This window comes from Stenella coeruleoalba (assembly GCF_951394435.1).
Source record: "Stenella coeruleoalba genome assembly, chromosome: 1".
NCBI lineage: Eukaryota > Metazoa > Chordata > Mammalia > Artiodactyla > Delphinidae > Stenella > Stenella coeruleoalba.
Genome location: NC_137169.1, coordinates 19,096,953 through 19,119,561, shown reverse-complemented (window position 1 = coordinate 19,119,561; position 22,609 = coordinate 19,096,953). Strand labels below are relative to the sequence as shown.

The 22,609-nt window shown below is 40.9% G+C and overlaps 1 protein-coding gene across 1 annotated transcript in view; it reads right to left on the bottom strand.

Moving 5' to 3' along the window:
* The window catches only part of CLIC4 (chloride intracellular channel 4), an 85,630-nt gene extending 64,077 nt beyond the window's left edge, over window positions 1-21,553 (bottom strand). The window contains exon 1 of the mRNA XM_079928568.1: window positions 21,286-21,553. Coding sequence (XP_079784694.1) covers window positions 21,286-21,357 — 72 coding nt within the window. The 5' untranslated portion in view covers window positions 21,358-21,553. The remainder of the gene's footprint in view (window positions 1-21,285) is intronic.
* Between the last annotated feature and the right edge of the window lie 1,056 nt (window positions 21,554-22,609).

The window sequence follows — 22,609 nt, the reverse complement described above, 5'->3', positions numbered from 1 at the left end:
CTTTGGTCACATACAAAAAAATGTATCTCAAACTTTTTCAATGGCTAAGCCTCATTCTTTTAACATCTTCTAACCAAAGATAAACTCACTAACTGCCAGTGTTCCCCTGCTTATCAGCTGAAGACAAATATGTTAGAGCGGGTCGGTGAGTGAAATTCTTATGCAAGGCAAAATCCAGCAGCCCACCTCCCCTAAGGGCAAGTTAAAAATATACATGCTGTAGTATAAACTAAATTCAGAAAGAGTCCTGGGAGAGAAAGAAAACAATTAAGTGTTCAAAAAATACTCCTCCTCCCCAATCTGCGCTTACAGCAACTACCTAACTTTAGCGCGGAGCTATTTCTCTTTATCAACAAGTTCCCAGACCAAGCAATTTTAACTAGAAATTCCATCAAGAGGTCAGCAGTAGAGTCAAAAATTTCTCCCTCTGTAAAGAATCTAAATTCTCCAGAAAGTTTTTAAAGAGATTACACTTCAGGTAAATAAAAGGAAAATGAAGAATTCAGAGGATAAATGAGATTTGTGAGGGACTTTAAAAACAATTACATGGGGACTTCTCTGGTGGTCCAGTGGTGGAGCCTGTCTTCCAATGCAGGGAACGTGGGTTCGATCCCTGGTCGGGGAACTAAGATCTCACATGCCGCAGGGCAAGTAAGCAAGCGTGCCTCAACTAGAGAGCCCACATGCTGCAAACTACAGAGCCCATGCACCCTAGAGCCCGCGCGCCACAACTAGAGAGAGAAAACCCGCACGCCACAACTAGAGAGAAGCCTGCACGCCACAACTAAAGATCCCGCATGCCTCAACAAAGATCCTGCGTGCCTCAACGAAGATCCCGCATGCCTCAACAAAGACCTGATGCAGCCAAAAAAGAACAATTACATGACGCGGTTATGCACAGAAAAATGGCTATAAAGATACACATTACAGCACTGGTGGTTTTTTTCTTAAGCTATTTATTTATTTTTGCTTTTTTTTTTTTTTGTAATTGAAGTACAGCTAATTTACAGTATTGTGTTAGTTTCAGGTGTTCAGCAAAGTGATTCAGTTATATATATATATATCAATATTTCAGATTATTTTCCATTATAGAATATTACAAGATATTGAATATAGTTCCCTATGCTATACAGTAAATCCTTGTTGCTTATATACTTTATATATAGTAGTGTACATATGTTAATCCCATACTCCACCCCGCCCTTTCCCCTTTGGTAACTATAGATTTGTTTTCTATGTCTATGAGTCTGTTTCTGTTTTGTAATATATAGATTCATTTGTACTATTTTTTAGATTTCACATAAAGTGATAGCATATAATATTTGTCTTTCTCTGTCTGACTTACTTCACTTAGTATGATAATCTCTAGGTCCATCCATGTTGCTGCAAATGGCAGTATTTCATTCTTTTTATGGCTGAGTAATATTCCACTGTGTGTATATGTGTGTGTGTGTGTGTGTGTGTGTGTGTGTACCACATCTTTGTAAACCAATCATCTGTTGATGGGCACTTGGGTTGTTTCCATGTCTTGGCTGCTGTAAATAGTGCTGCTATGAACACTGGGATGCACATATCTTTCCAAATTAGAGTTTTCACCTTTTTCAGTTATACGCCCAAGAGTGGGATTGCTGGATCACATGGTAGCTCTATTCTTAGTTTTTTAAGGAACCTCATACTGTTTTCCATAGTGGCTGCACCAATTTACATTCCCACCAACAGTGTGGGAGGGTTCCCTTTTCTCCACACTCTCTCCAGCATTTATTATTTGTAGACTTTTTGATGATAGTCATTCTTACTGGTTTGAGGTGATACCTCATTGTAGTTTTGACTTGCATTTCTCTAATTAGCAATGTTGAGCATCTTTCCATGTGCTCATTACACTACAGTATTGTGTTTTTTAATTTAATTTTTATTTTATATTGGAGTATAGTTGATTTACAGTGTTGTGTTAGTTTCAGAGGTAAGCAAAGTGATTCAGTTACACATATACATATATCCATTCTTTTTCAGATTCTTTTCTCATATAGATTATTACAGAATATTGAATAGAGTTCCCTGTGCTAAACAGTAGGTCCTTATTGATTATTTTATATATAGTAGTGTGTATCTGTTAATCCCAATCTCCTAATTTATCCCTCCCCACTACCTTTCCCTTTTGGTAATCATAAGTTTGTTTTCAAAGCCGGTGAGTCTGTTTCTGTTTTGTAAATAAGTTCATTTGTATCATCTTTTTAGATTCCACATATAAGTGATGTCATACGATATTTGTCTTTCTCTGACTTACTTCACTTAGTATGATAATCTCTAGGCCCATCCATCCATAATGCAAAGGACATTATTTCATTCCTTTATATGGCTGAGTAATATTCCATTGTATATATGTACCACATCTTCTTTATCCATTCCTCTGTTGATAGACATTTAGTTTGCTTCCATGTCTTGGCTATTGCAAATAGTGCTGCAATGAACACTGGGGTGCATGTATCTTCTCGAATGATGGTTTTCTCCAGATATATGCCCAGGAGTGGGATTGCTGGATCATATGGTAACTCTATTTTTAGTTTTTTAAGGAACCTTCGTACTGTTCTCCATAGTGATTGTACCAATTTACATTCCTACCCTATAGTGTAGGAGGGTTCCCTTTTCCCCACATCCTCTCCAGTATTTATTATTTGTAGACTTTCTATTTTTTATTTTTTTTTGGCCACACCGCGCGGCATTCAGGATCTTAGTTCCCCGACCAGAGACCGAACGCATGCCCCCTGCAGTGGAAGCGCGGAGTTTTAACCACTGGACTCCGCCAGGGAAGTCCCTATTTGTAGACTTTTTGATGATAGCCATTCTAACCAGGTTGAAGTGATACCTCATTGTAGTTTTGATTTGCATTTCTCTAATACTTAGCGATGTTGAGCATCTTTTCATGTGCTCATTACACTATAGTATTATTTTAAATTTTGGACCTCTAAATGACTAAGAACAAAGGATTAATAACAACAATAAGCAATGCAAAACTGAAGTCATAAAAATGCTATAGACTATTTTAATATAAAATACTCAAACACAATAAACATATGAATGAATGACTCTGGTATTTTATTTTGGATTATCTATGTTTAAATTTTTCATTAAAACATATTACAAAATAAGTTTCTTTTAAAACTGTATATGCAACAACATACTGCAGCTGTGAAAAGTTACTTACCATTTCAATGCACAGGTGCCTTAAATATGATAAAGGCAAATTTTAACTTAAAACAATGCTTTATCTGTTTTATTTTAGACACAACAAAATATTTATCTTTCAGGTAGTTCATTTGGAAATACAATATCTTTCTAGTCAAATAATTTACTCTTGAAATATTTTTCATTTCTCTGGCAAACTGTCCCCATTATCACTGATAATTTTTTTTTTTTTTTTGGCGGTACATGGGCCTCTCACTGTTGTGGCCTCTCCTGTTGTGGAGCACAGGCTCTGGACGCGCAGGCCCAGCGGCCATGGCTCACGGGCCCAGCTGCTCCGCGGCATGTGGGATCTTCCCGGACCAGGGCACGAACCCGTGTCCCCTGCATCGGTAGGCAGATTCTCAACCACTACGCCACCAGGGAAACCCCACTGATAAATTTTATTGGCTCCATTTATATTTGTTTTCTAATAAACTGCTTCCAATTATGAAAATTTAATTATCTGGACCTGACTTTGAAATCTCAAGTCTCAACTTTCTGTGTGGGTCTAAACACCCAAGACTCAGGCTACTTTGGGTACATAAAATAAATCCAGACTAGAATGTTCATCACTTCTAAGAAACACACCCACTTTACAGATGAGAACAACAACTTAAACCTGATCTTTCAGTTATATAATTTGAAGATTCTTGACCTCTAAAACAATCTGTTATTAAGTTTAGATCAATGGCTATCTATCTAGTGAGCAGCTTAGTCATAAAACCTAAATTACAAGTCTCAAATTCAATAACTGAACACTGTTTTTATTTCTGGTATTTTACTATGAGTTAATATAGAACACAGTACCAGAAACAGACTTAATACTCTCTTACTTGCCTCTATTCCCAGACTACAGATACCAATTTGTCCCAAAACGTTAATAGATACTTACTGAATTGATGAGTTATCTCCTATATGACAAGATTTGTGTTAGGTGAGAAATAAAAGATGAAGAAAATAATCCCTGACCCCTCATCTCCTGGAATTCACTTTCTAACTGGAACAATGATATGAAGGAAAATGATTCAGATGAGTGACAGAACATGCAACTGCACGGTGCTCCAGACAGATGGTAGGAAGGGTTAGCTCTGCTGAGGAAGCACAAAGATCAGAGAAGGATTCAGAAGATACCTGAACTAAACCTTGGAGAGCATTTGGTTTCATGAACTAAAACCCTTGAACTATGTTAAGATAAACTTTTTACAGAGTTAGTTGTATTTTAAAATATTTCTAATAAAGATATGCTATAAAGGTAGATCATTCTTCTCTTCAGCAGCATAGTACATTGCCAAGTGCCTGAATGTTTTGGCATGCTTACAAAGGGCTCTGTGGAGGAGCACAAGAGCTGAAAACATTTATTGTGGGTAAGAATGCTTTGGAGGGACTTTTAAAAGTCCTTATTGAGGGGCTTCCCTGGTGGCGCAGTGGTTGAGAGTCCGCCTGCTGATGCAGGGGACGCGGGTTCCTGCCCCGGTCCGGGAAGATCCCACATGCCGCAGAGCGGCTGGGCCCGTGAGCCATGGCCGCTGAGCCTGCGCGTCCGGAGCCTGTGCTCTGCAGGGGGAGAGGCCACAACAGTGAGAGGCCCGCGTACCGCAAAAAAAAAAGAAGTCCTTATTGAGAACGACCTGTGCTTTCGGCCAGAAATGGGAGATTTCTTCATTCTGTTCTACTACAATACCTGTTCTAACCAACCAATCAGAAGAATCCTATTACTACCTGGCCACACTGAGATCTGACTTAATGATTAAACACCAAATAAACCAAGAAGATACTAAGTAAAACAGATGACAACAAGACAATAAGAGTCTAGCCTCACAGTAAAAATATGTGTGAAAAAGACTTAAGGGTAAAACTAACTAAACAAACAAACAAACAAAAAATAGAGATAGGAAAATAACAAGAGGGTCAAGAAACTAAAATATTTATTACACCCCCTCAAAAAGAGGCTTAAGCGCGAGTTCCCTGGTGGCCTAGTGGTTAGGATTCCAGGCTTTCACTACCATGGCCGGGATTCAATCCCTGGTCAAGGAACAGAGATCCGCAAGACTCGCAGTGCAGCCTAAAAAACAAAAAAAGAGGCATAAGTAACTATTCCTTATACACAAAGCAGAATAGTTTAAAGTTATGTTTGCTTAAAGGAAGATTCCTTATTAAAAAAATTCTTAAGGGACATGGAAGGCTGACCATAGGACTAATCAGTTTCGTAACCTTTTAGTGAGCCAAAAATTAAAGAAAAAAACCCAGATCCAAAAGCACTGGCTGATCTCATTAGCTCTGCTTAAGAAACTTTATAGATGTGACTTCACTCCTGGAATACACATCTATATTTAGTTTATACCTAATATGGATAAAGTCCTGAACTAACAGCCATTTCCTCTCTCCACAAAAAGAAACTTCCTTGCTTTTTTTCTGTCAACAATGCAAAGATTAGTGTAGGCTCCTCTGAAGGGAGAGGTTAAGAAAAAAAAAAAAAAAACAGTAAAACTAACAATTTAAGACATGATTTTTGTTAAACTTGGAACTGTTTGACACTTCTAAACTGGAAAAAACAATCCTAAAATCAAATATGTGATATTCAAGTCAAGTCCCTCAACAAGTTTATAAATAAACCCTTAAAGTACTTTTAAAAATACTAATTAACCAGGCCCCCAAAATGCAAAGAGATGAGGTAATGGAAAGTTTACAGTTTCCTTTCAAATTTAACCAAGAGAACTGGAAGCACCAAACTCATTTAACAACTATCTAGGCTCACCGGCTGTTAGTGTTTTCGAAATATTCTTAAACATTCTCTGAATTCTTTCTTTTTTATTTTTCAGGGTGACTGAAAACAACAAATAGTGAAAACAAAACTCTGTTAGGTAAAAATTTAAGTTTCAAACAGAGAAAAAGGATATAAACAAATAAAAAAGCTCTTAGCGGTTAAGAGTCAGTCTCTCTGAATCACAAAGACCTTGGTACAAATCCCAGTACTGCTACTTACCAGCCCTGTGAGCACATACAAGAAATGACCTAAAGCTCATGTGTAAAACAGTACTGATAGTTCCTATTTCTGAGTTTATATGAGGATTAAATTACCTAACATATGTACAGGGCTTGGCACACTGTGCCTGAACCACAGTAAGCACTCAATGCTACCTATTATCTTACGACTATTACTCTGACTTTAATAGGAAAACAAAAACCTACTGCTCATTTTTATACACCAGTGTACTCTATCTTATATAGGAATAAATTAAGTAGTTTCAAAACGCTTATAACATTATAAAATGAAGGATTTTTAAGTCACTTTATGATCCTTACATCATCTATCAATTACGGCCATGCCAAAGTTTACCAAAAAAATCAAAGAACAGTGAAATGTAGTAGCACAGGGAGCTAAGTGAAACCTATATATATGCCAAGATCCATAAGTCAAAAGTACTTCTGCAGAACCACTAGATCCTATATGTTTTAGATTATCCCTCTTTATTTCTTTTATGCTCTCACAGAAAAGAATAAGAAGAAAAAGAAGACAAAACAAAGAAATAAAAAACAAGAAAAACACTCTTGATAATAATGGACTCTCAGCTTTAGCTACAAGTCCAGAAAGAGCTGCTGAGGCAGATGTTCTAAGATGGCAGAGTCCAATCTGACTGTCCTTTAGTTACCTAACAAGTGTCAACAGGATCATGGTTCACTGAAGTTAATTCAGGAATAAGTTCAGGTCTAATCTTGGACTTTTTTTTTGTACTAAACCTGCTCTTCTGATAAACAATGGAAAGTTCCCCACCTATTTGTAACGGCAGACTGGCAGATGCTTCTCACAGTAACATCCTGGAGGTTGAAAGCATATATGTTAAACATACAAACTATCCATGGGCAGTCTTAACTCAGCATTCCCAAAGGTCCATGGGATGACAAGCAAACAATGCTTACTGTGTCAGACACTAAGTGCTTTTCTTATATTAACTCTTTTAATTTTCACAAAAACCCAAGAAGTAAATACTATTACCCCAGTGGAGACACTAAGGCACAAAGGGAGAACTAGGGTTGAAACACTGCTCCAGAACCTATGCTCTTAACAACTACCCTACAACAACAATGTAACACAAAGATCCAGTCTTCCAAATGACACCTCAATTGCCTACTTGAAGTATTAATTCTAATTATCTTCAATTCTGAAATAGACTATTTCAGTGTCTACATAGGGAATACAAATGATACTTCCAGTCCACAATCATCCCCTGGGTCTGACTTTGGGATCTCGAATCTCAAATATTACACAGGACAGAAAGAACCTTTACAAACAACACTGAGGCAACACCATAATCTAGCACACGGGTCCCTGCTGAGTCATCAGGAGAATGACAGCAACTCTTGGGGCTTGTGGGCTGTCAAACCACAAACTTAGGGTCAGAACACAGCTGTGGACTCTCCCTTCAATCTTTTTTACTTTGCAAGGAAAAAAAGGTAACTGTTCATTTCAACAATGATTTTGAGGCTCTAAATCAAAACTGCAAATATGAACTGAGCCCAGTGATTTGCATTCTACTCCCAGCTTATTTCTCTGGCTTCTCTATATGAAGATTTCTGTGAATTTAACAGGCATCTGCTTTTCCCCAATAATGTGATCTTTTATTTCTTCTTTTCCCCCCAGTCTCCTCTGGAATCAACTCTGTTCATGGGAAGAGGGAAAAAAAAAAAGCTTCTGTATATTCCTTCAGCAAATACTTTCTTGAAGAACAATCAAATCAGTTAATACATGTAATGCAGTAAACAGTGCCTGGCACATAGAAAGCACCTCGTAAATATTTATATTAGTTCAAGTAAGTATGAAATACTCTTCTATATTTCTATCTCATGCATTTGGAAAATGCAACAGAAAAAGTCAGTGAGATTAAGCATCTATTCTAAATATACACAAACCAGATCTTCCTTGCAGTAAAAAGTTCTCCCAGTCAGTGAATTATGATGATTCTCATGGGAAATATTTTCCCCTTTAAGATGATGGTGTAAGTGTTCCTTCCTACATTATAGCTCTTACAGCTGATACTTTTTTTCTTAAAAGCCTTCCCTTGACATGTATCCCCTTCTACCTACCAACCTGTCTCTTCTACACAGCCAAGTTTCTTGTTAGAATTTGGCTTTACTCATTGACCCCACTCTCTTACTTCCTCTTCACTCTTCCACCCACTCTATCATGGCTTCCCCACCACCACTCCACCAAAGCTGTTACTGCTAAGGTTACCGATGACTTCCAGGCTGATAAAGCAAATACACACTCATCTGACTTGACACAACTGGTCGCTTCCTCCTTACAAACTTCTCCTAGTTTCCTTGGTGCCTGGCTCTCATAGTTTTCCTCTTCCCACTACCGCTTGATTGCAAGTCCTCCTAGTTCTCCTTTTCCAGATTCTCGATTCTACAACCCCTTAGTGTTGTGAGTTCCTCAGAACTTGGTCCTGGGCATTCTCCCTATTCTTCACTCCTCCACAGAATGATCTCACACACTTTAAATACCACATAAACAAACAAACAACTAAAGTATGTGTACACACACACTCACTCACACACACACACACACACACACACACACTCAAGTCCCAAATCTCCCTACTCTGCCTAGACTTCTTTCTGAGCATCAGGTCTGTACATCCAACTTTCTACTAGACATCTCGGTCATCTCAAACTCATTAAGTCAAAAACTGAACACTGTCTGCTCCTCCTCCATCTCAATAAAAGGTACCTCCATCAACCAGTGATTCTACTAAAATACTCAAGTCATTTTTCACACTTCTCTCTTTCTCAGAACTCCTTTTTCAGTATCTTCCTATGTACTCCACTTCCAAAATTTATCTCAAATCCATTCTCTTCTCTCCATCACCATCCTAATCCAAACCACCACCATCATCTTTCTCCATCACAACAGCCTGCAAGTAGTGTTCCTTGTTTCCACTCTTGCCTCTCTTCATTTTCCACAGAACGGCTGGACTACTCATCCTAAAATGCAAATCAAATCATGACACTCCGTTTGAGAACTTCCTTTTTACTAAGGATAAAACTCACATGACGGGACTTCTCTGGTGACGCAGTGGTTAAGAATCCACCCGCCAATGCAAGGCACATGGGTTCGATCCCTGGTCCAGGAAGATCCCACATGCCACGGAGCAACTAAGCCCGTGCGCCACAACTACTGAGCCTGTGCTCTGGAGCCTGCGAGCCACAACTACTGAGCCCATGCACCACAACTACTGAAGCCCGCGTGCCTAGAGCCTGTGCTCTGCAACAAGAGAAGCCACTGCAATGAGAAGCCCGCATACCGCAACGTAGAGTAGCCTCCACTCGCTGCAACTAGAGAAAGCCCGTGCGCAGCAATGATGACCCAACGCAGCCAAAAATAAATAAATAAAATAAATTTATATTAAACTCACATGACACACAAGAACCTCCATGATGTAGCCTGTCTACCTCACTCTATACCTCAGTCTTGTTCTCTCTATTCCAGCCACACTCTCAATTTGTTGAATACTTCCAGCCTTTACATATGCCAATTCCTCCAGCCTGGAATGCTCTTCCTCTCATTCTTCCCCTAATTACTATTCATCCTACAAGTCATTTTCTCAAAGAAGTCCTCATTAAGCTTCCATCTAAATTGAATTTCCTGTCATTCTTTCTCAAGACACCCTGTTCTTGTCCTTAATGTAATTATATACTATATTTGTGTATTTTTTTAACATATGCCTCTCTCACGAGACAACAGGTTCCATGAGGTCTTAAAATATTCCAATTTAACACATCACAAACTAAACTCCTGATCTCTCCACCAGAACTAGCCCTTCCCAAAGGCTTCCCCATCTCAGTTAATGGCAACTCCATCATTCTAGTTGTTCAGAACAAAAATCTCAGAATCATCTTTGACTTCTCCTTCTTTCACGTTCCACATCCAATCCATCAGGAAATCCTGTGATCTCCATCTTAGAAATATATCCAGAATTAGACTACTTCTCACCTCAGTCCAAGCCACCATCATTTCTTACCTGAATTACTAAACAGCCTCCTATTGAGTCTCCCTGATTCTGCCCTCGCTTCCCTATGCTACTTTCTGCAACGCTACATACTCAACAGAATGTTCTGTTAAATCGAAAAGAGCACACCCCCCTATCATTCTCTATACTCCTTACCCTATTTCACTTTTCTTCATAGCACTTTTCACTAGTAGACATACATTTATTTTTTGCCTCCCCCAACTGAATATGAATGCCATAATGTTCTTTGATGTATCCAAGTCCCTAGAACAGTGCTTCAATATTTGTTAAACGATTGAATGAAAAAAGAACAAATACTATTCTGGCAGGCAGAAATTGAAGGTAGGAGGAGAGGCTGGCAAAGCCGAAGATATTTCAACCGAAAGAAACAAGAGCAAAAATCTTCCATGAAGGCAAAGTAGTACAGGGCATGTTGAGGACCAATCTGCCTAGAACATGAGGTATATTTGCAGCTGCAGTGGGGGAAAAGACTGAAAACACAAGTCAGGATCATGATCTGAAAGACTATGAATGCTAGATCATGGAGTTTGTATCTAATCCAATAAACAACTAGAGAAAGTAGGATCCATTTAAGATTTATGGCAAGAAGTATCACAGTTTTATTTTAGACAAAATTACAGAATATAACACAACTAATTATTGAGGGAAACGATAAAAGTTTCTCCAAACTGATAATATACAGTACTTGGTAGATTCAGTAATACTAACTACTCTTCATCTGTTAGAATACAACATAAACATTTCACTCATCTCTAAGTCAATTATGTCATGTAGGTTGCCACATAAATCATTTCTAAAGGTCTTAATTCAACTGGACTTTAAAAAGCATATGAGACAAAAAGTCACTGTATTACATGGGAAAAAGCCATCATCAACCATGGCTCATTTACTCATCCTCTGTCCATTAAGCTGTTCTGTAAGCTCCTTGAAGACAAGGGAACCTGTTCTTATTTCTTTCCCTCTCCAGCACTTAGTGCATGGAAAGTATTCAATATTTGCTTCTATAAAGATCCCTATACTGTACTCGACTGTTCCTAGACAAAGATTGCATCTTATATCCTCCAACTATAAAATGGGCATACCTCACCTACTAGACAGTTATTGAAGGGGAAAATTAATACTAAAAAATAATTTGACTTTTCAAAACAGGTTTCTCCTAAAGAGCACAAAGGAGGGCCTACCTTCAAACCATTTAATCAATTTCTATACTATGAGCAATTCTAGGTGTTGGCAGATTTCACAACATAAAAGCTTCCCTTCTTCAAGCAAAGATCAAACAGGGTAAATGTTCTTTTAGTGCTGTTAGGAAGGTAAATCCAATCTGAGTTTCTCTGATAAAACCTAAATCAAGTAAATTTTCTTTAAACTAACTCACTTAACTCAATACATGTTACATATTAGATTGGGCTTCACTATGCATTCTTCCAAGAATTCTGCTGTCATGAAGAACATTAAAACATTATACATAAAATGTCATCAATAATTCACTAAAGTTTATGAATAAGATTAGGACACATAACAAAATAGCAATAGCAGTCATTTCAAGAAAAAGGGGATATAAATAATTTTTATTTTATGGTGCTTTTCTGTGTTCTAAGTTGTCTACAGTAAACAAGAGTTGCTTTTATTAACTGGAAAAAAAACATTTTTTAAAGCACAATACATACAAATGAATATACTAGGAAGCAGAAGGAAAATGACATTACTTTTCAAATTTAGGGCCAATATTTAAACTAAAACAGACTACGGTTAGATACTATTTATTCTGAGTCACTTTTTTTAGGTACATTTGCAATCAAGGGTCCTGCTGACAATTACAAAATGTAAATCAAGTCTATGTTATTGATGGCTAGCAACAGTTTTTACTTGATATAATGAAGAATCAAAAAGCCCTCAACATTTTTAAATCAAAAATGTAGATTCCTGAGTTAACTAAAATATTCTGTAACTTAGAAGATCAAATAATACAAAACTTCATACTCTTCATAAGTTTATGTCTCTGCAAATTTTTCAGTTAAGTCTTGTGCATATGTATATTCAAAGCCAAAATTTCATTTAAGTCTAACCATCTTCTTTTTCTCTTGATTAGTCTATGTAGTCTGGTCTCACCACTCTTCCATATCCCTACGTAGCACAACGGCCTGATTCGGTTGTCTTTAGCTTTTAATGAACTTTCACTCTAGCAATCTACCACCCGGTGTCCACCTCCATAATAAAGCAACTGGTTGTTAGCTGAGGAAAACATGCATAGAACTCACATATTGTTAAAAAAAGTTCTTAATTACTTCAGCTTTCATCTGTTTGTTTTTGTATTCTCCAATGTTTGTTCAGATTCTCCTTTTCCCTTCTCTCACACATACAAATAAATAGCTATGCTGCATGATGGTAAAATTCAATACTTAAATTATTACAGACGATTGACATTTTTACTATTCTAATGAAAACTTAATCCTTTTCACAAAAATGAATTATTTCACCTGTAAAGTTGGAAGTAATAATTTTATTACCAAAAAAGTGTAAAAAACCTGTTACACCTCTTGCTTAGAGTTACACTGTATTTCAGCTCTAAGCAAAGAAAAAAAAAAAAAATCTACAGAACAAAATCTATGCTCTGAGGGTCAATACATGGCCCTGGTTCTAATATTGTTACTTCTTCAAAATAGATTTTTTTTAATTTATTTGTTTATTTATTTTTGGCTGCATTGGATCTTCGTTGCGGTACACGGGCTTCTCATTGCAGTGGCTTCTCTTGTTGCAGAGCATGGGCTGTAGGCGCACGGGCTTCAGTAGTTGTGGCTCGCAGGCTCTAGAGCATAGGCTCAGTAGTTGTGGCGCACGGGCTTAGTTGCTCTGCGGCATGTGGGATCTTCCCGGACCAGGGCTCGAACCCGTGTCCCCTGCACTGGCAGGCGGATTCTTAACCATTGCGCCACCAGGGAAGCCCTCTTCAAAATATTGATATTAAAATATAAAAGACTCTTAGGCCATCTTTGGCACAACTTTCAAATATAGTCTCATTTATCTACATAAGTTATTTTCATAAATTTAGACTAATACAGTCTCCTGGTTTTATATTTTAAATAAAGGAAAATAACAGAAACCAAACAAGGTTAACTGATATTCCTTACACCATTTCTTGGTACTGAGCACTGATGGATAAAAGTCAGGTCTCCAAAAAGACAAAAGGATTAAAACTTCCAAGAGAATTCACAAACTGATGCCCTGAATTAAGTTTAGATTTCTGTTAGATCATACTTGGACAGTTTGTAATCACAACCTTAATGCTATTTTCCTTCAGAAACTCCCTTTCCATTTTCTACAGGAACCTATACAATGGGCAAACCTATCCTAACTTACTCCACTACTTGATCAAAATCTTAATTCATGCCTTAATCACACTTCCCATCCTGACTAACAAATTTCCCTTTTATAGACTCACTAATTCCCTATTCAGGAGACATTAGAACACTGAGGCTCCATAGTGCCAATGAAACAGGAAGTGGGAAAGTCTTGCTCACCATCCTTTTACCAGCTTCCAGGCATCTCTGTTAGCATCCTTCCAAACCAACTCAGATTTTTAGTGACAGCCAGGTCCTCCGCATTGCCTCTTTCCTATTATTATTCATACCATTAGGCTTTTTTTTTTAATTGACGTATAGTTGATTTACAATGCCGTGTTAGTTTCAGGTGTACAGCACAGTAATTCAGTTTTATACACACACACATTCTTTTTCAGATTCTCTTCCTTTATAGGTTATTATGAAATATTGAGTATAGTTCCCTGTACTATACAGCAGGTCCTTGTTGGTTATCTCCTTTATATATAGTAGTGTGTATATGTTAATCCCAACCTCCTAATTTATCCCTCCCACCCACCCTCCCCTTACCGTTAGACTTTTCATGTGTTCAGTCACCTTGTCTCAGAATCCTCCCATCTCTTACCCATTTTGGGCCCCTTTCTCTCAGAATTTTACATTTAACCAAAATTATCACCTTGGCCTTTGCTCAGAGAGGCACTGTTAGGTCTTCAAGAACAGCTCAGACAAAACATAATAAGAATAGAGTTCCCATTAACTTCACATTTTTACATTCATTTCTATCTCCTGAATTTTCCCCTATGGAAACCTCAAATGAATGTCAAACCAATTCATCCAATGTAACACTGTCTTGACGTTGAGTTAGTTTTTGTTCAATTATTAAAACAAAGTTCTCAGCATCATTGCCTTTAGAAAATTTATTTCATCTGTCTGTGTTTTTAAAAAAAGCCTGCGCTCAAAACAAAATATAAAGAACTCCTGGGCTTCCCTGGTGGCGCAGTAGTTAAGAATCCGCCTGCAAGTGAAGGGCACACGGGTTCGAGCCCGTGCACCACAGCTACCGAGAAGTCCGGGAAGATCCCACATGCCACGGAGCAACTATGCCCGTGCACCACAGCTACCAAGCCTTCGCTCTAGAGCCCACAAGCCACAACTACTGAGCCCATGCACCACAACTACTGAAGTCCACGCCCCTAAAGCCTGTGCTCCGCAACAAGAGACACCACCGCAATGAGAAGCCCACGCACCTCAACAAGAGTAGCCCCCGCTCGCCGCAACTAGAGAAAGCCCGTGTGCAGCAATGAAGACCCAACGCAGCCAAAAATAAATAAAATTAATTTTTAAAAAAAGAACTCCCATTTTATACTGTAAAAAAACAGCTGAGAGTTTGTCCATCTGTACAATCCATTTGCACCTTCCCAAATGCTGCTGGGAAGTTGTTGAATAGACAGCAATCCAAAAAGTAGGAAAGTGTTGGGAGGACAAACAAGACTAAAAGTTAGGTTTTAAAAGTCTCATTCTCAACTTTTAAATAACTTCTCTCCCTGGCACTATGGGTTTGAATCATTGCTGGGTCCTTCTTCTTCGAAAGTATCATCTGTCTACTGTTTCCTGCATAACGAGTTTACGAATGATGTCAAAACTAATATTCCCATTCTTGGCTATTCCCAATTCACTTACTCCAGCCACTTTTTCAAGGTCAAGTTAAAGCTTACTTCCATCTTTCCCCATATGTCCTGGCCCAACTTAATGTGAACCACACTTGGCTCGTTAAGTATGTACCATCCTGTATTGTTTTCTTTCCAATAAAATTTATAAACCCAAAGGTAGAAAATGTTTAATAATTTCTTATATCTCCCATAATTTCTTATATCTCCCATAGTACCTAACTCAGTATTAGGCACTTCCTTCATGACAACAAATGCTTTAAATCACAGATAATAAAATGGAAGTGACTTTAACGATCATGTAGCCCAAACCTTTCTTCTATACCTTGCCTGTATGAATTATGTTCGACACTCAGAATGCCACCATTTAGAACAATGGTTCCTAATTCCCCCCAAAAATAATGGTTCCTAATCCCCCCAAAAAAAGACTAATATAGAATTTTAAATGTAATTTCAAGGATTTACAGAATCCCCTGAATTCTATTAATGAAGCCCACATTTAAGAATAATATTCTATTGGAGGGGGCTTTCCTGGTGGCGCAGTGGTTGAGAATCTGCCTGCCGATGCAGAAGACACAGGTTTGAGCCCTGGTCTGGGAAGATCCCACATGCCGCGGAGCTACTAGGCCCGTGAGCCACAACTACTGAGCCTGCGCGTCTGGAGCCTGTGCTCCTCAACAAGAGAGGCCGCGATAGTGAGAGGCGCGCGCACCGCGATGAAGAGAGGCCCCCCTTGCCGCAACTAGAGAAAGCCCTCACACAGAAACAAAGACCCAACACAGCCAAAAATAATAAATTAATTTTTTTAAAAAAGCCTATTTAAAAAAAAGATATCTATACAGATAGATATAGATAGATAGATAGATACTATTGGAGGGGGGACTTCCCTAGTGGTCCAGTGGTTAAGAATCCGCCTTCCAATGCAGGGGATGTGGGTTTGATCTCTGGTCAGGGAACTAGGATCCCACATGCCGTGGGGCAACTAAGCCCGCACACAACAACTACTGAGCCCTCGGGCCACAACTAGAAAGCCCACATGCCGCAACTGCAGAGCCCATGCGCTCTGGAGCCCCTGCACCACCACTAGAGAGAAGCCCGCACGCCACAAGGAAGAGCCCACGTGCTGCAATGAAAGATTCCCTGTGCTGCAATTAAGACCCGACAGAGCCAAATAAATAAACATATATATATATATATATATTTTTTTTTTTTTTTTTAAAGAATAGGGCTTCCCTGGTGGCGCAGTGGTTGAGAGTCCGCCTGCTGATACAGGGGACACGGGTTCGTGCCCCGGTCTGGGAAGATCCCACATGCCGCGGAGCGGCTGGGCCTGTGAGCCATGGCCGCTGAGCCCGCGCATCCGGAGCCTGTGCTCCACAACGGGAGAGGCCACAACAGTGAGAAGCCCGCGTACAGCAAAAAAAAAAAAAAAAAAAAGAATAATATACTTTTGGGAATTCCCTGGAAGTCCAGTTAGGACTCTGCATTTTCACTGCCAAGGGCCTGGGTTCAATCCCTGGTCCGAGAACTAAGATCCTGCAAAGCCACACTGTATGGCCAAAAAAAAAGCAAAAGAAAAAAAGAATATACTATCTATCATCAGCAACAAAAACAGGTGTCTACTGTGTGCCAAGCACTATTCCTAATACTTTACATAGCGTGATATATGGTTAGATCATATTTCCCAGCACTCCTTGCAGTTAGACGAAACCATGTGATTAAAGTTCTCCCCATTGGAGTATGAAAGGAAGTGACAGGTAGAAGTTCTGGGCTGCGGGTCTTGAGATGAGCCTCCTCCATACTCTTCACCTCCCACTGCTGCAACCAGGACTTCTCAGCAACCAGCTCTGTCAACTGTGAGGATGACAATGCTATGGGGGTTGGTGGAAAAAGAAGCTGGAAAGACTTTGGTCCCTAATGACTCTACGGAGTAAAGCCACTAACATCTAGAACACCCTCCCTGGGCTGCTAAGTGAGAAAGGAAATAAGCTTCCATTTTGTCTGAACCACTGTTTGAGGCAGATTACAGTATTTCTTACAGAAGCTTAGACTACCCTAATTAATAGACGTAGATCACCAGTTAATCCCCTCGGCAACCCTATAAAATTGTGTTATTATTATTATCCTGATATTAGAGGTCAAGAAACTGAGGTACTGAGAACTGAAGAAACTTCCCTGACACACTACTAGAAGCCAGATTCAAGCCAAGCAGTCTGGCTCCAGGGTCCACACACATTAAAAATCCTGCCAAATATCTGAAAAGAAGCATTCTTATGTGTTAAGCCACTCTGCACCAGATTAACTTTTTACACCACCCCAATTCTAACAGTTTAGGGATGACTGCCAACAGTGAGTGTCCCAATGCAAAATGGCATGCCAACAACTTTAAATTCCAACCAATAAAACTAAATTCTGCAAAGGGACTCCTCCTAAACCAAAATCAGAAATACCATCACATCATACCAAAGATTCTAGTGGGGGCTGGGGGAAAGGCAGCAGCGTCAATAGGAGTTAGGCATATGCAAGGAAAGGAAAAATCCAAAAATTCAGTCTCTTCTCAACTTCTCTCATTTTGTTGTTCAACACAATATTTACTTTTACCCAATACAGAAATCTTGGCTTCTGAATTCTGAACATAACCAAGAAGAAATATTGGTGGAAAATATATGGCAGATACATGAAAAGCTCAGAAGTACCCAAAAAATGGAGGGGAAAAAAGATAGATAAAACCACACAGAGTTTCGGAGGCTGGAGGCTAGGCAAAGTTGAACAAATGAAGGACCAAGGTTTGAGAGTCAGATTACCAGGTTCTAATAAGTAAGTAGCTCTCAATTCCGAAGCATGCCAGATGCATATATTGACACCAAGATGCTCAGAAAGAAGGAAACAATCTCATTTCAACTATTTGGTACCCAGTTTGGTACCGACTCAGAACAATATACAGACCTTACCCTCAAGGAACTTACTGCCTATCTAGCAGGGGAGATGAGCATACAAATAAGTATATACAAAATGACACACAACTAGCATTTATTTACTTACTGTATACTAGACACTATTCTAAGCTTATTATCACCACATATATTAACTAATTTAATCCCATGAGGTTGGTCTATTAATATCCCACCTATGCAGATGAGGCAGAGAGGTTTATGTGTCCTGGGACACACAATTAGTAAGTGGACAAATTGGATTAGAAACCCGACAGCGGATAAGAGACCTTATGACCTTGCTAAAGGGTTTGAACTTCACCCTATTAATCAGTGGTCCCCAAGTGGGGCTGGTGTATCAAAATATATACATCTACTAGGCCCCGCAGGGTAGGGAAAGAGGGCATTCTAACTCTTGAGGATGACTGCCTTTGTAAGCCTCTTTTACTATTGGGAGGATACCCTATCCTATAGGTGTTGCGGTAAACAAACAAAAATGGAGCACTGCTGTTATACAAGTGATGAGGATTCACTGGGCTCATGGACAGACATCTCCAAAGACAATACACACGAGGAAAGAAATGTAGCTGTGAGTCCAGTCACACTAGTTGGGAAGGTCCTAGCCTATTTCTGTTCAATTTAATGCTACCTAAACAGGTGGCACTTTTAAACTCATTTCTTTTAAGTGTAGATAATAGGTTTCTGCTACAAACTCAGATATCTCTTGGCAGAATAATTAACACTGCTTAACACACCACACTGGACAACCACAGCCTCTGCCCTTTCACTGCTTTCAAAATAATTGTATTTATAAGGGGATTTTCCCCCACTTGCATTTCCCACACATAGATTTTAGAAACTATAAGAACACTCTTTACTACAATTTACCTGGCCCCTTTTTCCCCTTTGAAACAGCTATCCTGATTTACATCAGTACAAAGTTTTACCTATGCCGAACCACAGGACAGCAGAAAACATTTCATTTCTTACTCCACAAAGGAGGAAAACAAGTCTCAGAGAGGGAAAACAACTTGCCCAGGTTAAACCAGCCAGTGAGTGCAAAACTGTGACTTGAACCTGGTTCTCTGTCAACAAGCCCAGTGACAGAGGCTTACAACTAGTGATAAGCAGGATGCTTTTAGGTGGCTCACGAACATTTTTTCTTTTAATAGTTATGCACGCACACACACACACACAAAAAAATAGTTACGTACATAAGAAATATAGTCACCACACCTAATCCACATTTTCACAGGTATTGCTTAGGGCATTGTGTTTATGTTTTTTAAAAAACGGGCTGAATTTAGTAAATAATAATACCAATTCAACACATATATGGAAAACTAAGAAGGGGTATGCAAGTGACTAAAGTTCGGGAAACACCTCTCTCCTTCTAACAAAAGTTAAATTAATAGTAAGTAGGGCATTAAGCATTGATCTACTTGTCTCTAATTCATATACTTTATTTCTTTTTCTTGTCTTATTATATTGGCTAGACCTCCAGTACAATGCTGAAAAGAAGCCATTACTGATAGTACCCTTATCTGACACTAAACTTAATGATACTTCTAAAGTAACATGTTTAAGTAACATGTTTTTTAGGTGTTTAGTAGATACACTGTTTTTGAATTTATGGAAATTCATTCCTATTCCTGGCTCAGTTAAAATTTTTTAACATTTATCTCTGACCCACTCTTCTCCCTTCTCCATGCTGTCTCCCACTCCTCTTCCTTTTTCTTATTTCAGGTGTCTTCCTACATTCCCTGCATCTCAAAGTACTATATCTGCCACTCGAAGCAACTGAGACTCTTTGAAGATATTCTGGGGGTTCTATACCTGTCTGTTGTTTCAGTTCCCTGAATCAAATGTTTCTAAAACTGATAACTGAAAGAAAATCCTAAAACAAACACTGTTTCCATCACTTGCAGATCATTTCTTCTTTCCATGTCTTAAACACACCCTTCAGTGTCTCCCGTTCTTTAAAATAAAAACTCAGGAAAAAAAGAATAAAATTGTTCTGGATTTCTGTTAAACTCTCCAATTCAGAGCCTGGTTCTGAAAGAGCCTGCTTAAGTAAGTGACTAAGAAAGAAAATCTCGAGGATTTTAAAGAAGTTTTGAGGGAGGCAGTTGAATCCAGATGTTCATAACTTCTATCTTTCATCTTTGCTAAAACGAAAAATATTAAAGAAAAAAGGAAAGGGCTAGAGGTAGTACTTGTCTACAAATATGGTAGTTTCAGGATATATAAACTGAAAAGACCAGAAGGGAAAAATCAACCCTTTAAAGCCAAAGCAAGTGAGGAGTTCTTTCCCTCATCAGTTTTTCTTTCAAAACAAAAGGGCACACACAATCTTTCCCGAGGCAGCAACACCGAGGGGAGCAGCCAAAACGTTGCATCATACAAAACACTCGCGCTTGAGAAACAAGAAAATCAGATGGTGGTAATATAACTAAGACAGAAAAACCCAAGTTGGGAATCTCGGCTTTTTCCTGAGGCCCAGGAATGTCTGCTCTTTTTGAAAAATTGTTTCAGATGGAATCGAAAATTAAAGTTACAGTTTCCTACCAGCCGAGAGCGAAACGCTCAGAAAGCGTTCAAAGAAGTTCAGCTCATCAGCTCACGACGGGCTCGAGGCTTCGCCTCTCGGGCTGGGGGTGAACTTGGGAGAGCCGAGGGCTGGGGTGGGGTGAGGTGAGGTCGGGCGTCCGGGCGGTGGCGGGGGAGAGGGGGTGACAGGACACGGCCGTGCACGGGTCCCACGGGTTGGCGGCTTCCGGGGCACCCGGCGGGAGGGGGGCAGCTCGTCCCACCCGGACGCGGGACGACGGTGCGGCGTCCGCCGAGGCCAGCGCGGCGGGAGGCGGTGCCCCCCCCCGTCCAGCAGTGCTGTCTTTCTGGGGTCCCGGTCCCAACCCGGCTCCCTCGACGGGCCTCGGCGGCTGGAAGGCGCGGGCGGCCGAAGACAATGGCCCGGGGGCGCGGGAGCGGCGCTCCCCCTCGGCCCGGGCGCGGGGCGCCGCGCGGGGGCGCTGCGGCTAAGGAGCGCCCAGGGACGCCGCCCCCCGCGGCCGGGCGAGCGCCGGGGGCTCGGAGGGGTGGGACGGAGGCGAGCGCTCACCTTGACGAAGAGCTCGATGATGGGTTCTTTGTCCTCCTCCTTCAACCCGTTCAGCGGCATCGACAACGCCATGGCCGGTTCGGCTGGACTCCGCGGTCGGCGGCGGCTGCTTCTGCTCCGGGGCTGCTCTAGCTACGGACTCCTGTCGCGCAGCGCCTCCCTGGACACTCCCGGCGTCTAACTCGCCTCAGCCTCGGCGCCTCAGGATCTATGCCTCAGCACCGCCCCACGCCCAGCGCGCGACTCTTAAGTGAGCCGCAGCCCCAGCCTTTTCAAGTCGCTGGGCGGAGTAGCGGGGGCGGGGCCCCGTTGGGGGCGGGGCCAAAGCTCGGCGTCTCGGGACTCCGTGAGGAGAGAGGACAGCCCGGGCTCGGGGGCGTGGTCTCGGGTGAGGGAGGTGGACGGACCGCTCTGGCTCCTCGAGGCAGCTATAGCGGCTTGACCTAGGCTCGGGGGAGTGGCCTTGGTGGGGACCGAAAGATGCCAAGGCTTGGGCGGGCGGTGGGCGGAACTCTTAAGCCTCGCCTCCAGAGGAGACGGAAGGGAAAGTCCCCCGGGGACCAGCGCCTGACACCGCCTCCCGCCGAAGCGCGGGCGCGTCCTCGCAGCTGCTGCTGGCGCTGTGCCAGGTGACCTCAGCTTTCCGTCGCCTGGAGAGGCAAGAAGGCGCCTCCCGTCTTCTACCCCGCTGCAGCCCCCAGGACTCATCGCCCTTGCCCGCATTAGTCGCCTCCCCAACGCCCTGTGTTAGGCGGAGCTCCCTTTTCCCTTTTGGGAAAGTTTTCATCCCCTTAGAAACACCGTTTTTTCCCTCCTCTGACTTCTTCATTTTCCCGTTTGACTCTCCCGTCACTTCTGCCTTGGGAGCCAGCGTATTCACAAATATTTATGAGGCCCTACAGTGTTCCGAGCCCACGGTGATAAACAGCACGGACGCGATCCCTCTCCTCTGAGAGCCTACAGTCTTGAACGGCGACCCCGGTGCCTGAAGGCTACAACGAACTCCCAAGCCGTTGTCGATACAGTTCCCCTTTCCTGGCGTGATTTCTTTCCCCATTCACCTGGCAAACCTGAGTGTGGTTTGCCAGACCTGCTTTACCCAATTCTCTGATTCTCCTCCGGTGGGGAAGGAAGAAATTCACATTTTAACAAGCACCTGGACTTTTTTTTTTTTTCACTGTTACTTGGTACTGTTGCTCTAAATCTACCTACACTTTCAATCTTAGTCAATGAATACGTTTGGCTGATTAACAACAGAGTCTACTGTTTGCTAAAGATAGCACCAGGACGTTTTTGATGTAGGTGGTCCTCAAACTGGAAAAAC